The 21,424-nt window shown below is 42.5% G+C and overlaps 2 protein-coding genes across 12 annotated transcripts in view; both read right to left on the reverse strand.

Moving 5' to 3' along the window:
- LOC113449622 (uncharacterized) overlaps positions 1-42 on the reverse strand; it is a 5,552-nt gene extending 5,510 nt beyond the window's left edge. The window contains exon 1 of the mRNA XM_026720719.2: positions 1-42. This exon is cut by the window's left edge and continues 108 nt beyond it. The gene's annotated coding sequence lies outside the window, so the exon portion shown is untranslated.
- A 1,091-nt stretch (positions 43-1,133) lies between these two features.
- On the reverse strand, positions 1,134-18,296 carry LOC113449653 (uncharacterized). 11 transcript variants are annotated; one of them, XM_087928586.1, is made up of 7 exons: positions 17,947-18,296; positions 15,911-16,008; positions 14,143-14,211; positions 13,154-13,264; positions 5,058-11,880; positions 3,605-3,748; positions 1,134-2,231 (listed from the first exon to the last, which is right to left on the reverse strand). In XM_087928586.1, exons 2-5 carry the CDS (start codon positions 15,942-15,944, stop codon positions 9,608-9,610), a joined length of 2,487 nt encoding a protein of 828 aa, XP_087784712.1. In that variant the 5' UTR covers positions 15,945-16,008; positions 17,947-18,296; the 3' UTR covers positions 1,134-2,231; positions 3,605-3,748; positions 5,058-9,607. The 11 variants fall into 11 exon arrangements, with proteins under 11 accessions (XP_087784712.1, XP_087784708.1, XP_087784711.1 ...); XM_087928582.1 differs by having other exon boundaries at positions 14,143-14,214; XM_087928585.1 differs by having other exon boundaries at positions 17,370-18,296.
- Positions 18,297-21,424: the final 3,128 nt, after the last annotated feature.

The following is a 21,424-nucleotide window of genomic DNA, read 5'->3' on the forward strand; positions in this document are numbered from 1 at the left end:
AACGCTTCGGATGCGGAACGTCTCGCGGCCAATGGCGAGGAGACGGATCAGATCGGCGCAGGGTCTGTAGGGTTAGAGTGGCGCCCCTCGCCGCAATAAAGGAGAATATTTGTAGCTCGGGGTTGAAATGGGGGATCATTGGTGTTCTCTGAGCTTGGTTGTTTCCTTGGAGAAGTTTCATTACCCAAACTAGGTAACATCAGTTACTTTAAGTTTCTAAGTCGCCTCAAGAGTATCTGGGCAATATGCAACGATAATTACAAATCTGTCAAGATGAAATATATATTAAACATTAGCCTCCCAACTCCTACACAGTGACTCCCAGCCACGTGCAACGTTCAAATAAGCAATGCCTGCTTTTTAGGATTACATCAAACCCACTACCAGAAGTCATCAATATTGTTCCCAGTTGCAATCTGATCAAGGAAACATTTCCCCCAAATTAGCACTAGAATTAATGGTGCTATGTATCAGTGTGGCTGAAAACTGAGTACATTTAGTAACTAAGAATGCTTCCTGAATGTTGGAGAATGGAAAAACAGAAGCGGCTGATGAGAATGGAGAATCCTGCTGCAACCCACAATGGGAACACAGTTGTCATTCCAGCAAGCAATTACCTATTATGTGTAATGTAATTTCTGAAGAAAAATTTTGTAGGCAATTCCCCCAGTTTTCTGCCTTCAATTTGAGTTTGGAGGACGTGGACATCATGAGGAGTACAATAATTCCTGAGAGCTAAATCTGGATAGCCTTGAGAGCCCCTATGTCCATCAACTTTTGTCAAATATCCTATTTCCAACCCAGACAGCTTTTCCAGCAATCCAGACTGACATGGGAAAAATATTCAGTTAATATTCAAAATATTCAAACCCAGAACTGTCAGTTTAATTAAATCAACAGAGGCTGGATATGGACAATTTGGTTTTTACGCCAGTCCTACTGTGATTAAATCTTTGGAAAGATTGTTTGCTTTGACCCAGATCTCTCTTCCAATAAAACAGGCAGAAATAGATGTGTGTTTTATTTTTCTTTCCTGTCCAGATTGGGGAAAGGGGGCCTATTAAAGAGTTTGGACCAATACTTCTAAAAGAAAATTTCCAAAACAACTGCAGCAATATTCCTTACACCATAAATGTCATTCCATTGTGTTTAATGTCAAAGTACATTCACAGAACCACCCATAAGTTGGAACCATCACCTCTGACAGCATGTATTTAATTCAGTGTTCATTTACAGCATATTTTCCACAGCAGATTGCCCTTCACAAGACTGTATCCCAAGTAAAGAGATAGTACTACCACAGAATGTGTCAGATAACCATTCTGGATTAAGATTACATGAAATTCAACATCAATATTGTTTCACTGTTGAAATCTGTTCAAGGAAGCATTTCCTCCTAATTAACACTAGAATTAATTAGTGGTGCCATGTATGTGAGCTAGCATGGCTGAAATAGGGACAGAATAAAAGGCAGTTCTGAATTTTTCATTTGGCTCATATCTGACCAATTTTCCAGGTGTTCAAAATATTTATGTGCTATTTAAGGGAAGAAAAGTGAAGATTCTTGTGTAGCATTTTTCAAGCTGTTTCTCAGAAGAAGAAAGAGCTTAGGCCTCCCTCAGAACAAACATTCAGAAAGCTGAGGATTATGAACTACATATAATGCAGATGAGATGTCCTGACAGCTTCTTTAAGTAACTTGTTAATGTTTCTCACCTCAGAAACATTAGGATGCATGGATTTCAACTCTTACATTGGGAGTAGAAATCTATATCTTAGTTGCTGAGGTTCTGAAACAGTGGGCCAGAGGCTAATTGTATCTTAGGAGAAACTACATTTTGATTCAGGAGGAAAGAATTCTCTGTAAGCCAATTGAAAATAGACTCGGTTAAACAGGTTCTAGGAACAACAGCAATTATATCTGTACAGGCCAAATATCACATTTGTTTCTATTGCACAGTGTATGTGCTAAAAGTCAGATCAGTGAAAGGGTGGTGGTGATATGGTAATTGGACTCTATGGGTAAAAAGCAATCTCATTGAGGTTAGTTTCATCTCCAAGTTGATCTATTTCTTTGTTGAACTGAACAAAGATGCTCATTTCTTGTTCAATAGCTTGGACTCGATCCTCAATAGAAGACATAGTGTTCTGGAGCTGATCCACAAGATTCTTTAACGTATCCTGGTTGGTCAACACCATACGCAGAGCTTCTTGATTCTTCAGAATAGCATCTACATAAAAGAAGACACATAACTATGACCATTCTTCCAAGAAGTCGCTTGTACCTAGTTCTTTCCTATTCCCCTATACGCCATTTTATCCTAATTTAATCCAATACTATACAAAAATTTTAAAGCAATCTGACAGAGAATTTTGGGAGTTGTAGCCCCAGCATATCTGGACAGTATCAGTTTGGGAAAGGTAGATTTCATGTCAGTTGAGGGGAATTCTTAGCAAATTTACACAACCGTGTAAGTCCTGGCTAGTGAACCATAGTTTACCGACTTCCTAACTGCTGCTGGATTCACAAGCCACATCTCAGCCCAGGATATGTGTAAACCAGCTTATGACTCAGCAAGAATCCAAGAAAAGTGGTAAAAAATCTTAGACAAAAAATATGAACTTGAGGGCAAAAAACCCACAATGAAACCTACAAAACAATTCTATGATGATGTGGTTTTCAAAAATCCTCTAGTGCAGGGGTGTCAAACTTGTGTAGTCACGGTGGTGTCATGTGACATATCAAGACTTTTTTCCCATTCTCCAAACTGGGTGGGGGTGTGGCCAGTGCGTCACGCATCTGGCCCACAGGGCCGGGAGTTTGACAGCCCTGCTCTAGTGTATCCCTGGTTTTAGTAAAGATATTTAAAAATTTAAAAACCATGAATAATACTATTAAAACTTTTACACTTGTCTTTTGGGGTTTTAGAGGCATAGCATTTTTTCTTAGATCATTATGACTAAAAAAACTTTCCTAAAACACAAATCCATTATATATGAGAACAGCACAAATGAAATATAGTACAGGTAAGCACAACAGAACCAGAATTTCTGTTGTTAAGCAAGGCAGCTGTTAAGTGCTGCACCCAATTTTACCTTCTTTTTTTGCCATGGTTGTAAACCATTTAGAGAGGGCTGTAAAGCACTATGAAGTGGTATGTAAATCTACTACTGCAATTGTATACATATTATATATTAAAATTGTTATTAATATATTGACTATATATTGTGTAGAGTATATGCTCATATGATCTTTGTGTAGTGTGATTGTGTACTCTTTGTGTAGAGCACAGGTGTCAAACTCGCTAGGTCATATTGCCATCATGTGACGTTTCATGACATTTTCCCCATACAGAGCTGGGGTGGGTATGGCCTATGTGTGACACATCCGGCCCATGGGCCACCAGTTTGACACCCCTGGTGTAGAGTGTACATTCCATCTACACAAAGATTTGTTTTCTAGGAAAAGCACACTTCCTGAATCTGATGCTTCCTTCCAATGCCCAGGTGAGACTAGGATATCAGACTAGAGAACAGACTGAGAATCAGGATGCACACAAACTCAAAGCTCCAACTTATTGTTCAGTGGAATCTCGTCACTTACTGTGCATGGCTTCTGGGTACCACTGGCAACTGCTTGGCTGCATATCAGGGGTAGCTTTCACTGGTGATGCCCTCGAGTAGAGGGAAGGCAGCAGTAGTTGATTTTGTTGGGCCATCTCATTCAGTAATTTTTGATTGTCACTGCCTTTAGCAAACACAATTTAACAAGATATTTGTCTCCATTTAACTGGAACCAGTTTCCTTTTACCAAGTTTTAGTATATTACAAATTACTTTTTTTCATGAGCCTCCCCGCCCGCCTCATTTGCCACCTGGAAATTCAACTGTGGGTTTTCTTAATGGGCAATTTAATTCGTGGCCTATCTGAATCACAGCTGAGGTAAACTGTTTCTGAGCTTACCACGGGCTTGGAATACACCTTTGTATGGGATAAGCTCAGGCTGAATGTATTCAGCTTTACTGTATACACCTGGGAAATATCAGAAGATGTTTAATTCAATTAGCCCAGCTTTCCAGGCTCATGCGACCTATGTAAGTTAATAATACAGCTTGAGTTTGCACGACACAAGAATGAAACTGGCTAATTTCTACTTTGCTGCCAGTGTGTCTTTCCCCCATCCTATCTTTTGGCGGTGTAAAATTAAAAGCAAAATTTCAGGGGTTAAAGCTAAATATAGAGAATAGAAACACCAACCAGGAGGGCATCCAAGTTGAGGAGGACCAAGCATGGTATATAAAATCATACATTGCAATGTCCTACCTGTCAATGAATACTTCAGCTTCAACCATAACAACACAAGAGCACACAACAGATACAAACTCAAGGTTAACCGCACCAAGCTTGATTGCAGGAAATACGACTTCAGCAACAGAGTGGTCAATGTCTGGAATACTCTACCCGACTGTAGTTTCTTCCCTAAACCCCAAAAACTTTGACCTTAGACTGTCTACTATTGACCTCACCCCTTTCCTAAGAGGTCTGTAGGGGGCGTGCATAAGCGCACCAACGTGCCTACCGTCCCTGTCCTATTGTTTCTTTTATTTTTCTTTCATTTTTCTTATATGTACTCATTTCATGTATTCATAATTATGTATACACTTTTACTTATTATCTCGTAAACAATTGACAAATAAAAAAAATAAAATAAAATAAATAAATAAATATACAAACGGGCAAGTTGAGGATCAGCCTTCACAAAAATAACTTCTCTTCACACCCTACTCACTCTCCTGTCCTCCCATAATTATAAAACTGTCCCTCAGATCATTTGCTCATGTGGAGAGTTCCTCTCTCTCACTACAAAGCCACCCCAGATTACCCTTACCTATCTACGAATAAACCACACCTAGTTCCTAACACCCTTCCCCGTCTGCTCCTATTTTAAACCTATTTTCTAGAAGTTTAAGTGTCATAGTTTCCTTCTCTTCGCTGCAAATAACGACCTCCCTTTTATCCATTAAAAAAAAACAACAGTTCTCAGACGTCCGCCTCACCCAATTCTACTCGCAAATCTTCTTTCGGAGCCATTGCACTTTCCACCGGCTTCGGCCCCACCTCCTGCAACAATTCCACTCGCCGCCCTTCCATCTTTACTAACGCAGAGATCCGACCGGCAACCAGCGTCGCTAACGGCTCGAACATTTATACACCACTCAGATGCATTCATTCTATTACCGCTACTTGTGGATTCCACACAGGTCCGATTTGACTTGTAACCAATCAGGTTGCAGAAGCCTTCTCCTACCCAAGTTTGTGAGAAATTCGGTTTCAATCCAGGGCTGAGCACCCTTTCTTCTTGTTTTTTTAGTTGATTATACAGAGACGTGAAGCGTTAGGAAAATAATATGCTAATTTACTCAGGGGTCGGGAAGAGAAATAATGTTGAGGCGTTTTAAAAAGTAAAACATTTATAATAAGGCTTTCCTAGAATTAGAAAAAATGGAAAACTTCAAGAATATTGCCTTTCCGATTAACAACGTTTTACTAAAAGGCATTAATACTTTTTTTTCATCATAGACTAACATGGCTGTCTTACCATGTTTTAAACGAAGGAAAGGTAGGCGCGATTATTTTCATTTCAATATCTTCTCAGTCCACCATTTTTCCATGTTTCGGTTACAGTGCTATCATGCAGGACCCCGCCCCCAACAGTTTGAAAACCCTTCGTGAAGGAATAGTTCGACGACGCCTTGTTCAGTTCTACTGTTCAGCAGGTGAAGCCTTTCATCAATTCTGCAGATAAAACCAATTACTAGAAAAGCGCCAAATTTGGATACATCAGTTTTTCACAACTTGGAATTCTTGATGTTGGAGTCAATGGCCATAATTTTGAAGTCAAGATCACATGGGGGGGCGTTAGAGATCTAACACATCTGGAAAGCATGATGTAAAAATACTAAGTCCAGCCAAAGCAACTAAAACAAATTAAACTACTGATATTTTTATTCCAGTTGTGGTTTCATTCTTTATTGTGGTCCACAGGCTTCAACAATAGTTAATATTATAGTATAATTAAGTTTTTACACAGGTCTTTTACTTGAATTCCAGATGGTGAGATTATTGTTTTGTGATGTCTCTGTGCTGCAGGCATGCATATAGTTATATCTATTTGATGCAAATTTTGAAGTTCCAGATTTGTCAGATAATCTCTTGCAGTGAATCCTGCAGTTCATAGATGTTTGTCATATTGTTTCAGCATCATGTTAGAAGGTGGGGAATAAAATGATCATTAGGAACTGATGGATAAACCAAAGAATATCCCAACTAGGTGGATAATATTGATTGGCAGGGTTCCCACAACACACCAGACTAAAATGGAATTGGATAGTTCAAGGTGTTGCAGGAACCCACTCCTTGCCTTAGCATGATATATCAGACCATGATAATATGATTTGTTGGGGAATCCCTACAACTATATTTTATTTTAAATTCAAATAAAAAATTAAGAGGATTGTGGGAATGTAGTGTCAGACTTTGGACTAGGCAAAAGTAAATACAGTTTTTTTTTAAATGGTAAGTCTTCAGGATAACAAGCTTTAATTTCCATTGGGAACCGAGACTAAAAGACAGTTAACAAACAACAATCATCTGATGATTCTGCTGTTGAAATGGGATTTGAACTTAAATCACTTGGGTGAAAAAATAAATTCCAACTTTCTACTCTATCTGGTGCTACCAGTTTTCTCCAAGTGAGTGTTCTACGTTTAAAACAAAACATATTTACTTTGAAATAAATGCAAGTGAGTTCCACAGACTTTAATGCCAAATAACCATCAATAGGACTGCAGCTGAAATCTCTACAATCCCATGCAAAATTCATTACTTTTAAATTGACTTCTGAGTCCCCTAAAATATTATTCTGTGTTGGAAATTAGGAACATTTATAAATTGGTATTTGTCGCAACAGTTTTTATGTTTGATTCCACTCTCTCCTCTCAATAAAATTCATTCATTCATTCAATTTCTATAGCCACCCAGCTCAGTTAATGACTGGGGTGGTTTACAATTCAAAAAACATGTTACAATCAAAATATTAAAAACATTTTAAAAAAACAATAGAAACATACAACATAAATATATATAGCAGCTGAGATACTTGGCCCATTGGCAATATAGCCAGGAAGTGGTGCCCTTAACACATTTAATACCCCAGGCTCCGGAACATTGGCAGGATTTTGGGGCTTATGAAAGACTGACAGGGTTGGGGCCATTTTAATCTCCAAAGGGAAAATGTTCCATAGAACAGGGGCCACTGTAGGGAAAAAAACCCATCTTCTAGTCCCCATCAGCCGACACTCTTTGGTTGACAGGATCTGCAGCATGCCCAGTTTGCTCAAGCTGGTGGAACAGGTAGAGACTCTTTGAAAAAGGTACTCCAGTATCCAGCAATGTAGGCCTTTAAAGCTAATCACCAGCACCTTGAACCCCAAAACAGTGGCAATCAATGCAGCTCACTCAAAAGTGGTGTTATGCGTGCCATGTATCTGGCACCATTTCCTGCCCATGCAACCACATTCTGCACCAGTTGAAGTTTCTGACTAATCTTCAGAGGCACTCCACGTGGAATGTTATAATAGTCTAAATGAGAAGTTACAAGAACTTGTGTTACTGTGAGCAGGGCCTCCTGGTCCAGGTATGGGAACAATGGTGCATCGTCTGAAAGTGTGCAATGACCGTTAGCCACGGCTGCCACTTGTTGTTTGAGCAGGTGCCATGAGTCCATAAAGACCCCCAAATTACAGAATGGTTGCAACCCCAGACAGTAAAAGGAATGTGGGCATGGAAAATATCTCGGAAGGGATCCTTCCTAATTCCTAGTGCAGTAAATGCAGAGGAGAAATATATTTTCAGACTTGTATGATTCCGTTAATGTAACCTTACAATAAAGTAGAAGCAGTTCACTTCCTGCTTGGACTCCCTTGCAAAGCTGACGGCACCGTTTTCCGTCATTCTTGATGATAGCAATAGCTTATGGGATTTGAAACATCACTAAGGGCTCCCATTATTGATCTACAGTAAATTATCTTATCGAAGCTTGGCACCTTTGTCTTAGAACAAACCTCCATGAGTCTCAGCCAGCCTAGCCAATGGCAGGGCCGGGATTCTATCTGTTCGGGCGAACCGGATGTTAAATTTTCTTCTGGTTCACCGAACTGGTATTTCAACCAACTGGCTGGCCCCGCCCACCCCTCCCCTCCCCTGAGGGTTCACGCGATGCAAGTTTGTGCAGAGGCTCTGGGAGGGGGAAAAATGGGCCTTCCGGAAATCTGGAAATGGGCCTGTTTCTGGCTTCCAGAGGGCCTTCAGAGCCCATGGGATGCTCTGAAGCCCCACCCCCCTTAGGTCCTTGGGAAGCCTCCGAACCCTTGGGAAAGCTAAAAACAGCTCCCCCCGGAAGTTCTGGTAGGCCACGCCCACCATGGCCATGCCCATCCAGCAACCAGGCAGCGAACCGGTTGCTGGGATTGTTGAATCCCACCCCTGGTCATCAGTCAGGATTGATAGGGACTTGTCAGTATAGCTGACTTGAGGTGATTCTCAGCGGCTTCTTGGGATCCCAAGCAGAAGTCTCTTCCCATCTAGAGATCAACTTTGGGGCAATCTGCTAGCAGCACAAATGCTGCCATGCAGAAGAGGAATCTGGTTTCAGATTTCCTTCCTTGCCTTGCAGCAAAATGCTACCAGAGAGAGGATACTGATTCTCAAGGCTCTCCAATTTACGCAGACGAAATGCCTCAAGTGTGTTTTCTGCAGCTCCTTCAGATTGTGTTGCAACATCAGGCAAACTTTGGATGCTTTAAGAAGGGTAGCTGGGGCATCCTACCTGTAAATAAATTGATCCTCGTGGATGTACACCACCATCCTATGCCTGTATGCTTCCACTTAAATCATAGGTAAAGAAGGCGCATATAGCTTTTGCTCAGATGGCTGCTGCCTGAAACTTTCCCCACGAACTTATGGTAATGTTCAAATCAACAATACAAGTAGTAGCATTCTCTCAATAGAAGAGAATATCTGTAGCTCCGGGTTGAACTGAGTTGTTCTTGGTGTTCTTTGAGCTTAAGTGTTTGCTTTCAGACCTTTCATTACCCAACCAGATTCACACACACACACACACATCCCGTAGGTAACATCACAGGTGATGTTTGTTTGCAGACCTTTCATTATCCAACTATCACTGATGATGTTACCTGGTTGGGTTATGAAAGGTCCATAAGCAAGGACTAAGCTCAGAGATCGCCAAGGTCTCTTTTAACAGCAGCATTCTACCACTTCAGAATGCAGGAGATCCAGGGATTATTGCAACTCTTGAGTATGCCTCATATCAAAAGCTCCAGGCCCATGTAAAACCTCCCTCAGAAGAACACGAACATGGCTCCCTCCTCTTTTAGGACAGCAACTCTATTCTATTCCGGCCCACTGCAAACTTAGCTCTTCTTGGCTCCAATGGGGCAAAATTAGCGGTCTGCCCAATGGGTTGAATGAGGAGAGAAGGTAATTGCTTCCTCCAACCCATTCCACCCCACGAAATTGCTTTGAGCAGCTAGGGTGTTGGGGGAGGTGGTGGCCATCCCCCTTGTGGGTAGGGGGATGCCCATCTACAACTGTTTTCCCCTAACCTCCATGGATCTGGAGGTAAGAATCCCTTCCCACCCCAGCTCTGCAGCCCTCCAGCTGAGACAGCATTGGGGAGGAAGCCCTGGAAGGGCAGTGGGGTCTCGGGCCAGGTGGGAGCAGCTGCAGGGAGGCTATTCCTGTTCCCCTCGCTCCACCAGGAGGGCATGAGAGAAAGAGGAGGGTCAGGAACAACAGGGAGCAGTTCTTTGGGGTGCTTAGTCTTGGTCAAAACAGAGCTGCCCTTCTGGCCTTCAGGTTGTTCTTTGGGGAGCCCGTCTGCCGCATGAGTGTGCTGATGGCGGTTGCGGTGCGAGCTGCGGCTGAAACACTTCCCACACTCTGCGCACGGGTAGGGCTTCTCGCCTGTGTGCACCCTCAGGTGCCACTCCAGGTGGGAGACGAAGCCGAAGCTCTTCCCGCAGACGGTGCAGTCGTAGGGTTTCTCGCCGCGGTGGGCCCGCTGGTGCGTGAGCAGCTGCGCCGCGGCCACGAATCGCTTCCCACACTCCTTGCACTTGTGAGGCTTTCCGCTTGAGTGTGTCCGTTGGTGCTGCAGGAGCGTGGAGCTGACGCTGAAGCTCTTCCCACATTCACCGCACTGGTAGGGCTTCTCCCCCGTGTGGATTCTCCGGTGGCGGTCCAGGTGGGAACTGACGCTGAAGCTCTTCCCACATTCACCGCACTGGTAGGGCTTCTCCCCCGTGTGGATCCGCTGGTGTCTCTCCAGGTGGGAGCTCCAGCTGAAACTTTTCCCGCAGGCAGAGCACCGATAACGCTTGCTCCCAGGCACGTGGGATTTCTGGTGCTTGACTAGCGAGGCCAGTTCCCCATAGGTTTTCCCACACTCGGCACACTTGTGGGGCCGGTCGGGAGCATGTACGCGCTGGTGCCTTTCCAAATGGGAGCTGACACTGAACGCTTTCCCACAGTCCCCACACCGAAAGGGCTTCTCTCCTGTGTGGGTCCGCTTGTGTTTGATCAGGGCTGAGCACCAGCTGAAGTTCTTCCCACACTCGGGGCATTGATAGGGCCTCTCTCCGGTGTGGATCCGCTGGTGTTTCACCAAGGATGCACTCTGGCCAAACCCTTTCCCACAGTCGGAGCATTTAAAGGGCTTCTCGGTAGACACAGGCGGGGAGGGAGGAGGGAGGGGAGGCTGAGGGGCCACCCGCTTGCGGTTACATTCGGTGCATTTGGCGGGGTCCCTGCTCTGGGTTGGAGATGTCTGGAGGTGACGGAGGGTGGCCACACTGAGGTAGTAGCTTTTGCCACAATCTGTACACTGGTGTGGCTTCTCCCCCGTGTGGATTCTCTGGTGCCTGTAAAGGTGGGAGCTGCGGCTGAAAAGCTTCCCACAGTCGGGGCACTGGTAGGGCCTTTCCCCCGTGTGGATGCGTTGGTGTCTCTCCAAGTGTGAGGTGAAGCTGAAACTTGTCCCGCAATCGGGGCACTCATAGGGCTTCTGGCCCAGATGTTTCCTCTGGTGAGCCACCAAGTTGGCCCCGAGCGTGAAGCCCTTCCCACAGTCCTCACACTGGTAGGGCTTGTCGTGGGCGTGAGTCCTCTGGTGCTGGACCAGGGTGGAGCTAACGCTGAAGCTCTTCCCACACTCTTTGCACTGATAAGGTTTCTCCCCGGTGTGGATACGCCGATGCCTCTCCAGGTGGGATCCGACACTGAAGGCCTTCCCGCACTCCTTGCATTGGAACGGTTTCTCTCCGGTGTGGATCCGCTGGTGCCGTTCCAGGTGCGAGGTCCAGCTGAAGCTTTTCCCACACTCCTCACACTTGTACGGTTTGTTGCTTGCGTGGCCTTTCTGGTGGGAGGCCAGGGCCTCGGCCTCAGAGAAGCTTTTATCACACTGGTCACACTTGTGGGACCTTTTGTCCAGGTGCAGCCTCTGGTGCCGGAGAAGGTTGGACTTCTGGCTGAAGCTTTTGCCACACTCTGCACATTGGTGGTTCTTGCATGGTGGTGGTTTTCTACAGGACATCTCGGGATTGGAAGCAACCATGATCTGTGGGAGGGGTTTGTCTTGCTGCTCCTTTCCTTCGGTTAGGGAGCACCTCGGCCCAATCCCTGATGGTTGTTTCTCAGCCTCCACTGGATTCCTCTCTAGGACATTCCCCTGTTGCAGATTTGTTTTGCTAGGAATTACTTCCGGAGGAACAGGTTCATGCCTTCCTTCCAATTCTTCCCCTGAGGAGATAAATATTGCAGAGGTGACTTGAACCATGCATTCCATTAAACGGAAGGTTGCTAATAACATTATTTCAACATGTATTTGTATTAAACATTTTATATATCCACCTTATATTCTACGTGTATCAGCACCCAGCCTATGGTAAGCTGGTAATATGTTGGCAACAATTGTCTTGGTTTGCAAGGCACACTTTTGATTTACAGATTTTAACTCTGGTAGTATATATATTCAGCCTTCCATCCTTCCAAGGTAGGTAAAATGAGGACCAGATTGTTGGGGGCAATATGCTGACTCTGTAAACCGCTTAGAGAGGGCTGTAAAATCACTGTGAAACAGTATATAAGTCTAAACGCTATTGCTATATATGAGCAAACCTGAGATAAAACAACCTTGTTGTTGCCTTTCTGACATATTAACAAAATCTGCTAAAATTGACTGGTACAGGCTCATGTTGTAGATTTAGAGACTGAAAATTTGGTATTTTTTATAGCACTTTTTTTCACTTATCTGAAGGCAAGCTCTGCAAACCAAGCTTGCTCAAAATTTTGAAAACATTTTTATTACTCTTGATTAATTCTGTTCCTCTATTGTTCTTTTGGAATGTCCCATCTAATTGGCTAGCTGGGTATTTTAAGAGGCGAGGAAATTCAGTGTGGTAGACAAAAGCCTGTTCTATTGTTGAAGTCATTCAATTTATATAGTTTATATTCTGGTTGCTGCTTTTTCCTAACATGCTGCTGAAAAGTCATGAAGATAAATGTAATTATACATAGCTGCTCTATTACACTATCCAGGGCTTCTGTACCAGAATCTACCATGGATGGTGACGAACAAAACTTTCCCCCCATTGCAGAGTGAAATTCCATCCCATGCAGGTAGTCCTCAACATATGACCATAATGGAGCCTGCCCATTATAGTTATAGGTCATGACAATCATAAAACTGTTTTACAACTTTTTTGCAGTGGTCATTAAATGAACACGGTGGCGGTAAATGCAAATCCATGGTTTCGCTGAAAACTGGAAGTGCTGGTTTTCAGCAAAACTGTTGTAAAATGTGGTCACGTGACTCCAAACAGCCGTAAATGTTGTTTAATGCTCAAAGTACAGTCATGTGACCAGAGGAAGGGCCTGACCATTAGAACTCTGGTTCTAGGTCACAAGGGCTTCTTTTCAGGTAGTTCATAACTTCGAACAGTTGCTACGCAACCTGTCTTAAGTTGTGGACTGCCTATATATTTAAAAAAATAAAACAAACCACAATTCTCACCTGAATTGATCTGAGTTGGCATTGTCCTTTCCTCACATCCCTGAAGTTCTGGAATCCACGAATCTTCTCGATCCATCCAGGAGAGCAGATCAGATTTAGAAAGTGGAAATCCTGTTGGCCAAGGAAAAGCTTTCAATTCAGGTAGTCCTCGACCACAACCGAGCTCAACATTTCTGTTGCTAAGCGAAACGTTTGTTAAGTGAGTTTTGCCCCGTTTTACGACCTTTCTTGCTACAGTTCTTAAGCGAATCACCGCAGTTGTTTTAGTGCCACAGTTGTTAAGTGTATCTGGATTCCCCATTGACTTGGCTTGTTTGAAGGTCAAAAAAGGGGATCACTGCAACCACCATAAATACAAGCCAGTGGTCAAAAGTGTCCAAACTTTGAACAGTGATCATGGGCATGGTGCAACATAACTGTCAGGATTCCAGCCATTGCTCTAATCAAATCATGATTCTCGAGCCAGCCTTCAAAAAACTTCAAAGGATTCATCAGAGCATGTTCACAGGCTGGGTGTCATCATTCACACTTTCTCAGGCTATGTGGCAGCGTGGAACATGGCTTCCAAAGCTGACGACGTTCGTGGGGTATGGCTTCCAAAGCTGACAACGTTCTCCAATTAAATACAGTATATTCACGGGCAAAAACCTCTGGTATTTTAGTTATGATCTTTTAAAGATAAGGTTTGGAATGTACTTTCGCTTTCAACTGCTCTTCCAGATTTCCTTCTCCCCCCACCACCCCTTTTCTTTTATGGCAACTACTAAAACAGGCATAGGAATGTTTTATGAGTTGACGGTAAGTGTGAAAAAAGGTCATACGTCACTTTTTGCAGTGCCTTTGTAACTTCGAATGGTCATTAAATAAACTGCTATAAGTCAAGGACAGTCTGTCTGGGCTTACTCGAGTGAACCTTAGAGCAGTGTCCAGGGGACATACGATTCCCTTTTTGGTTTGGGGTGCAGGAGCATAAAATCCACTATCCTTACCTGATGCTAACCCTCTCCGGTGGGGCTCAGCTAGTGCAGTGATTCGAGGCAGGGTGATCGCCATCTCTTCTGCTAACAAGAAAAAGTGCAAAAGACCCCATTAAGATATTGGGCAGATTGACACTAGTGATACCCTTTAAAGAAAATTTGTATAAATTATTTTATAGATGGCATAAGCCACCATCAAGATTGGCAAAAATGAATCCTAAACTTTCCCCTATGTGTTGGAAATGTAAAAAAGAAATAGGAACTTATTATCACTTATGGTGGATTTGCAAAGAGGCCCCAAAATACTGGCAAAATCTACATAAGTGGATAGAAGAAATGTGTGGAATTAAAATACAATATAGGCCTGAGTTCTTTCTGCTAGGAATTAACACTGGGAAATACGATAAAGAAACCCCGTACTTAATGATTCATGTAATTCCTGCAGCAAGGTTGGCGTATGCACAGAATTGGAAAAATAAAGATATCCAAAACGAATTGGAAATATTGAAAAAAATTACAATGTGCACAGAAATGGATAAATTAACAAAAGTATTAAAAATAAGGAGGATTCGGATTATTATAAAACATGGGAGAAATTTTATGGTTGGCTATAGATGAGGAAGATCAAGGAGAATAAGGAATTATTATATGTATATTTAAAGCGTATAGATGAAAATTATTTAATATTACTATTGGATTTAGTGATGTAATGACAGTGATTGATGTTAGGGAAACTGTACCACGTTCAGCTTTTTTATTGTATGAATTGTGTGTTTTTGTATTTGTTTAATAAAGAAAATTTTATATATAAAAAAAGATATTGGGCAGATTGGTTGGCACCATGTGGATGCAATGGGCCACCGATACAGTTAGGTCCCTGCTTTGGCTAAATTAACTAGTTGGAAAGGACCTTGTAGGTCATCTAGTCCAACCTCCTGAAGTTCAAGCAGGAGACCCTACACCATTTCTGACAAGTGGCTGTCCAGTCTTTTCTTGAAAGCCTCCAGTGATGAAGCTCCCACAACTTCTGAAGGAAGCCATTCCACTGGTGTATTGTTCTGTCAGGAAATGTCTCCTTAGTTTTAGGTTGCTTCTCTCCTTGATTAGTTTCCCCGCATTGCTTCTTGTCCTGCCCTCAGGTGCTTTAGAGAACAGCTTGACTCCCTCTTCTTTGTGGCAGCCCCTGAGATATTGGAAGACTGCTATCATGTCTCCCCTAGGCCTTCTTTTCACTAGACTAGCCAAGCCCAGTTCCTGCAACCGTTCATTGTATGTTTTAGCCTCCAGTCCCCTAATCATCTTGGTTGCTCTTCTCTGCACTCTTTCTAGAGTCTCAACATCTTTTTTATAGTGTGGTGACCAAAACTGGATGCAGTATTGCATTTTGACCACTCTGGATAACAACCACTTGGTGTTCAGCATGCTGGGGAGGACCTCAATTGGTGAAGGCTAAGTAACTTTATAATTGTGATTCAGTAGTGATCTGCCTTGCTCCAAATGCAGAGAACAAGCTGCTCTGTGGAGATGAGACAAGTACAGGCGGAAGGGAGGTCTATAAACCATGACACCTAAATCAAACCTTCACGTTCAAGTACAGTACACCTTACTAATCCCAAATGATGGACAATAACAACATCATCATTTCTTGGTTGTGCGTTTTCCAGAAGCATTATGGTTCACCACACTGAGGACAGCAAGTAAGGCTCCCTGGATTTTGGGTTTGATCCAGTAGAGTGGTTCTTTAGCTCCACAAAATTAACCCAGATAAATTGATCCTTACCCAAAGAGATCAGAGTCTCGTAGTTCTCTTGCATGTCCCTCTGGTTGAGAAGTCTCCAATACGAGGAGGCCGTTCCACCTTGGAAGCCACACAGGCATCTGGAACAACAGCCCTCCAGGCATCAAATTTGCTCTAGAATCCACCTTTTCAGGCTGCAGGTAGTCCTTGACTTAGGACCACAATTGGGACCACAATTTCAAAAGTGCTAAGTTAAACAACTTCCATTGTTAAGTGAGTCACACCCAATTTTGCAATCTTTTTTGCCACAGTTGTTAAGCGAATCACTGCAGTTGTTAAGTGAACCATGCAGTTATTTATCTTCCCCCACTGACTTTGCTTGTCAGAAGCCAACTGGGAAGTTGCAAATGGTGATCAACATGACACAAAACACACAGCATGCCAGCTGCCAAGTGCCTGACTTTTCATCAAGTGCTTGTGGGAACAGTCGCAAGTATGAGGACTGGTTGCAAGTCACATTTTTGGTGCTGCTGTGACTTTAAATGGTCACTAAACAAATAGTAGTTAAGTTGAGGACTACCTGTACTTCCAAAATCTGAAATTTAATTCCACACAGAAAGTGGCCAGATTGAGGAGCTTCAGGAAAATTAAACAAAGCAGAAAACTCTACTTTTGTCAACTATTTGAGGTTATCAAATGCTCCCTTTTGGAAATCAGAATTAAAACAATCTGAATTTTTAAGAAAAAGGTCAAACCTTCAATAAGCGCAATACTATCCCACTGCAGACCCCAAAAGCAAAGGATGGCAGTTCTGCCATCCTAGACTTTTAATAGACTTTTTTTGTCCTCAACTCTAAACTATCCACTGGGCCAAATTTACAGAACATGCAAGGATAAAAACATGGCTGGGTAATTTCTGGTTCAACGTGCTGGGTAAACATTACATGACCTCTAATCTGTTTTCTGCTCCAGGCTGTCAACATTCCAATGTTTTTAGCTCTGTCTACACCATCCAGAATTTGTTTGATGGGCAGTTTATATAAATTGGTTTAATAAATAATAAAATAGGGCTTGTTTATGTCTGCCCAGCATCACTGCTACCTCTGACCCCATTCCAATCTTATCTTAATATTTTAAGTGCAGGCAGTAGCTGCCCAAACAAAATCAAGGAAGGTCAACAAAACAGGGTCAGATGAATCCTTGGCTTGATTTGACATCTAAACAAATGAACTCTAAAACTACAGGTGCCTTTTTTGAAGCTGCACAACACTGGCTCAGCTTCAGTTTAGAATCCATTATAGTCATCAAATCTTTTTTTTCATATATTGTAGCTCTAAGTATTATTTCGTTAGCTATCTTAATCAAAATGTGGTGTATACTATTATTGGAATGGTACTAACAATATAGTAATGTACTTGGTTTCTTAAACAGCATTAAATTCAGCATACTGCTACGGCATCGTAATCACCATTTTAAAGCTTGTTTTCACTTACCAGGACACAATAAAACTCAGAGAAAGTCAATTCTGTTACTCAACTAACACTGAACAGAAAGAAGACTAAAGGTCAAGGCTTCAAACTGATGCTAAAAAAAAAATTGAAAAATATAATTGGGAGGGAAGGAATAGGAACCCTACGCTTATGAATGGACAGTACTTTTGCTGATCAACTCAACACCCAGGAGCAATTTGCAGGCTTTTGAGTTCTGCAGAACACTTCATCCGGCAGAATACAGGGCTCTGGAGGACTCCAAAGCTTGCACTTTTCTTCCTCTGGTGATTTTCTTGCAGACGTTTCATTACCAAACTAGGTATCATCATCAGCTCACTCCTCCCTCTCCTGTCAGCCCGATGAAACTACTGCTCTAATTTGTGCTAACGGAGGGTAGCTTTGACGCCGTGAACTTCCAAAAAGGACCGGATGACCCAGGCTGCGGGGGCTGTTCAGATGTTAAATAGCGGGCGCGGCTCCCCTTCGCCCCTGCCAGCCAGGCACAGGGGATCAGCGCAGCACGGCAGGCGGGATTCGTCCTCCCCATCCCGGAAGCGCTGCCTGCACCGAGCCGCGACAGGTCCCCACCTGGGTCGGGTCAAAGCCGGCTGCGAGGAAGGTCTCCCGGCGGCTGGCGGGATGGACTCGCGGCGGGGCGGTTCTCCCGGCCCGCTGCTGCCTCCGAGTCACCCAGGAAGTTCAACGCGTGACGCCCAGAGCCACGGAACGAGAGAGACGGAAAGCCGGGCTTCTTCCCCGGCGCCACCCAGAGCCCTCTGGCGGCGGCCGGAGACGAAGCCTCCTCCGCGGGCGGCCGAAGGGGCTTCTCTGGGAGGGGAGCGGTGGGGTGCGAGGAAGGCAAGACATTACGCCAAGATTTCCAGCAAAAAGGCGGCCAGGTTTTGAAAAGCAAAGGAAAACCTCTGGCTTTCACGCTAAATCATGGTTAGCTGAAGCACAGCATAAGTTAACCTAATTATCTGGGTTAGGTTAACCTATTAACCATCTTGATGGTTTAGGTTCGCATCGTACAACTACACCAAATTGTAAGTCGTTAACCACACCTTCAGCATCTCTAGTCTATGCAGGCTTAGATTTCAAGATGCATGGTGTAAGCATTGGGCAGCATAACAGATAATCAGAGTTGGAAGGAATCTTGTAGGTCATCTAGTCCAACCCGCTGTCCAAGCAGGAGGCCCTACACCATTTCTGACAGAGGGGAGTCCAATCTCTTCTTGAAAGTCATTCAAATTAATAAATTATTATTAATCATAGAAAGGGGTATATAAGGAATATCTTCTAAGGATGGTGACATTTGTACTGTACAGTATTTTCACATACTCCTTCCGTCTTTGTTTGATCTCCTTTGAACTTTGATCTGTCCATTAGCATCCTTTACTACACCAATTTGTGGCTGTGACCTCCTTCTGAGAACTTGTGGATAACTTTTCTTGGTTTTCCGTGTCTGTTTTTTCAGTGTCTTTACAGATATTGTTCTAATACTGCTTGTCTTTGCTAACAGCTCTCTGAAATTCTATGGTCTTTGTCCTTAATTTTGACTTAGAAACTGGGAAACCATGAATTGCTCAATTGGGGATTAAAGCTGCCTGGGTCACTCTCTCTTAGGCCAATCTACCTAACAAGGTTGTTGTGGGGAAGAAAGGAGAGAGAACACAGCTTTCAGTAATATACAATTAAGGTGCACTATAAATATAGGAAATAAATAAAACTGATTTCATTTCACAGTGTCTCTGGTTTTCTATCAACGAGGTTCAGCAATTGAACCAGTGTAAATACCCTTTCCTATTTGCTACAGCAAATAATATCACAGATCGTCCTCAACTTATGCCCACAATTGCTCCCAGAGTTGTTGCTAAACAAGATGATTAAGTGACTCATGCCTAATTTATGACCTTTTTTTGCCACAGTTATTAAGGAAATTGCTGCAGTTAAGTGAATCGTGCAGTCATTAAGTTGACAAAGCTGTTCAGATATGGCAGGGGTGCAATGCCTAGGGATCTAAGAGACAGGGCTGAAGCACTTGATGCTTTCCAGCCATAGTGAGAGGGAGGGAAATTTCACAAATAAGAAAGCTCACTCCTCTTTAATTTTCTCCAGAAAAACTGTTGGTGAACTGAATAACAGGAAAAATAAGCAGAGAAGGGAAAACCCCTGCTTTGTCTTGTTTTATTCATTTCCCAAAATATACTTGGATTTTTAAAAAATCTGGAATTTTAATTTCCATGTTGCCTGAGGACAGAATGGGACAACTCAGTCTGGCCAACTTGCTGCAACCAAGTCACCATGGCCAACTCACCATGGGATAACTCACTACAGCCAACATGCAACTCAACAATTCAGTTTAATTATTTAAAATTATTTTAAAAAATATTTTCATTTTTATCATTCACATTTAATCTTATCCTTCCTTTAGCATCCTTTCATGATTCTATTTCTTCAATATTAGTGTAACTTTTACCTCACAGCAAGTTGTCCTGCCGTAAGTTGGCCATGGTGAGTTGGCCGCGGCAAGTTGTCCTAGACCCACCTGGGGATGCCCTGTCTCATAAAATGAAATTGTCAAGCCTGGAAGAATGTGTATTTGCAGATATGCACTTTAACCATGAGATGGCATGCATGTTTTACAGATTCCCTGGATGTAGTAGAAATAATTGGGATTCAGATGAAGGATCTAATCCTTGGTATACCATAAGGAATTCTGGGAACCTTTCCAGCAATTTGGTTTATAGTTTAGCCAAAGCACAGCTGCTAATTTATTGATTATGAGTCACAATAACATTAAGCAAATGCATCTTTATTTCAAACAGAAATAAATAGCTTTGCAGAATTCAAAACATGGAATTTCCAACAGCATATTAAAGTATTATAGAGTACTGCAAGTACTTGTTTACTTTTAACATGCAGATTTGAAAGACTTTTGTGGATTGATATGCATAGACATGTTTGAATGCTTATTCTTTGCAAAATGCCTTAGCTGCAATAAAGTATAATTTTTACGGCAAGGTACCATAAAACATAATAGCTATCAATAAAAGGATACAGTGCAATTATATCCAGAAAAGGTGAAAATTCCCTCGTCAGACTAGTCTTTTAATGGCTGCATGGATGTCGTTTTCTTGGGAACATAATGGAAGCAGTTTGCCACCTAATTTTTTCTTATTTTTCTGGGATTTTTTTTCTATTGAAGGGAATAGTAATAATAAATAAAGAAATGTAGTAGAATATATTATAGAATTAAGTAGAGAGTTACTCAATAGGCATTTGTTAACTTGCTGTTGTTAAAAAGATTTCCTTAACCTTTCACTTGTAAAACAATTATAAACACGTGCCTGCAATCAGTTACATCCCTATTAAGACACATGATTGTCCCATCTAAATCAATCTGAATCCATCTGTTTTCCTGAACTGATACATTTCGCCCCAGCATCACCCCCCTGGGAATGAAATGTACCTCTCTGGGAATGTAAATAACTCCATACAGAGGAATCCACATCTTTGAAGTATGCTGTTAATAGCCTCCTTAAGTGCTCAATTGTGATCAATTAGATGGACAATAGGAGAAGAGATCATGAAAGATAAACATTGCCAGAGTGGAATCTGTCTGTTGCAGATTCATGACTAGAGATTTACAAGGTAATTAGAGAACTAAGAACAAAGACTTTTCCGTGTATAAGAAGGACAGGACATCTTTCTGTATTTTGTAGAATTTTCCTTCCATGTCTCTTGTAATGTGCTAAAACTTCTTCCCAGATCTTTAACTTTGATCAAAGAATAAAAGTCTGCTTTATTTAATTTGCAAGCCTCCATTTAAGTCTTTGTTTTGGTTCATTTTTGGCCTAAGCTTACTGCCAGACCTTACACTACATTATCCAGCATAGCCTATAGCTAGATCTTCCTTGCAGTTCCCATTCAAGTATGAAATCAACACCCATTTAGATTTTATGGGATCAGCTAACTGATTTATCTGCAATCAATTAAGGTAAGCCATTGCAGCAAGATTAGAGCTCAACATCTTACATCAGAAATGTAAAAACCCAACCGAAGG

The sequence above is a fragment of the Pseudonaja textilis genome, chromosome 2 (assembly GCF_049901715.1).
Source record: "Pseudonaja textilis isolate UNSWEBS1 chromosome 2, rPseTex1.2, whole genome shotgun sequence".
Lineage (NCBI taxonomy): Eukaryota > Metazoa > Chordata > Lepidosauria > Squamata > Elapidae > Pseudonaja > Pseudonaja textilis.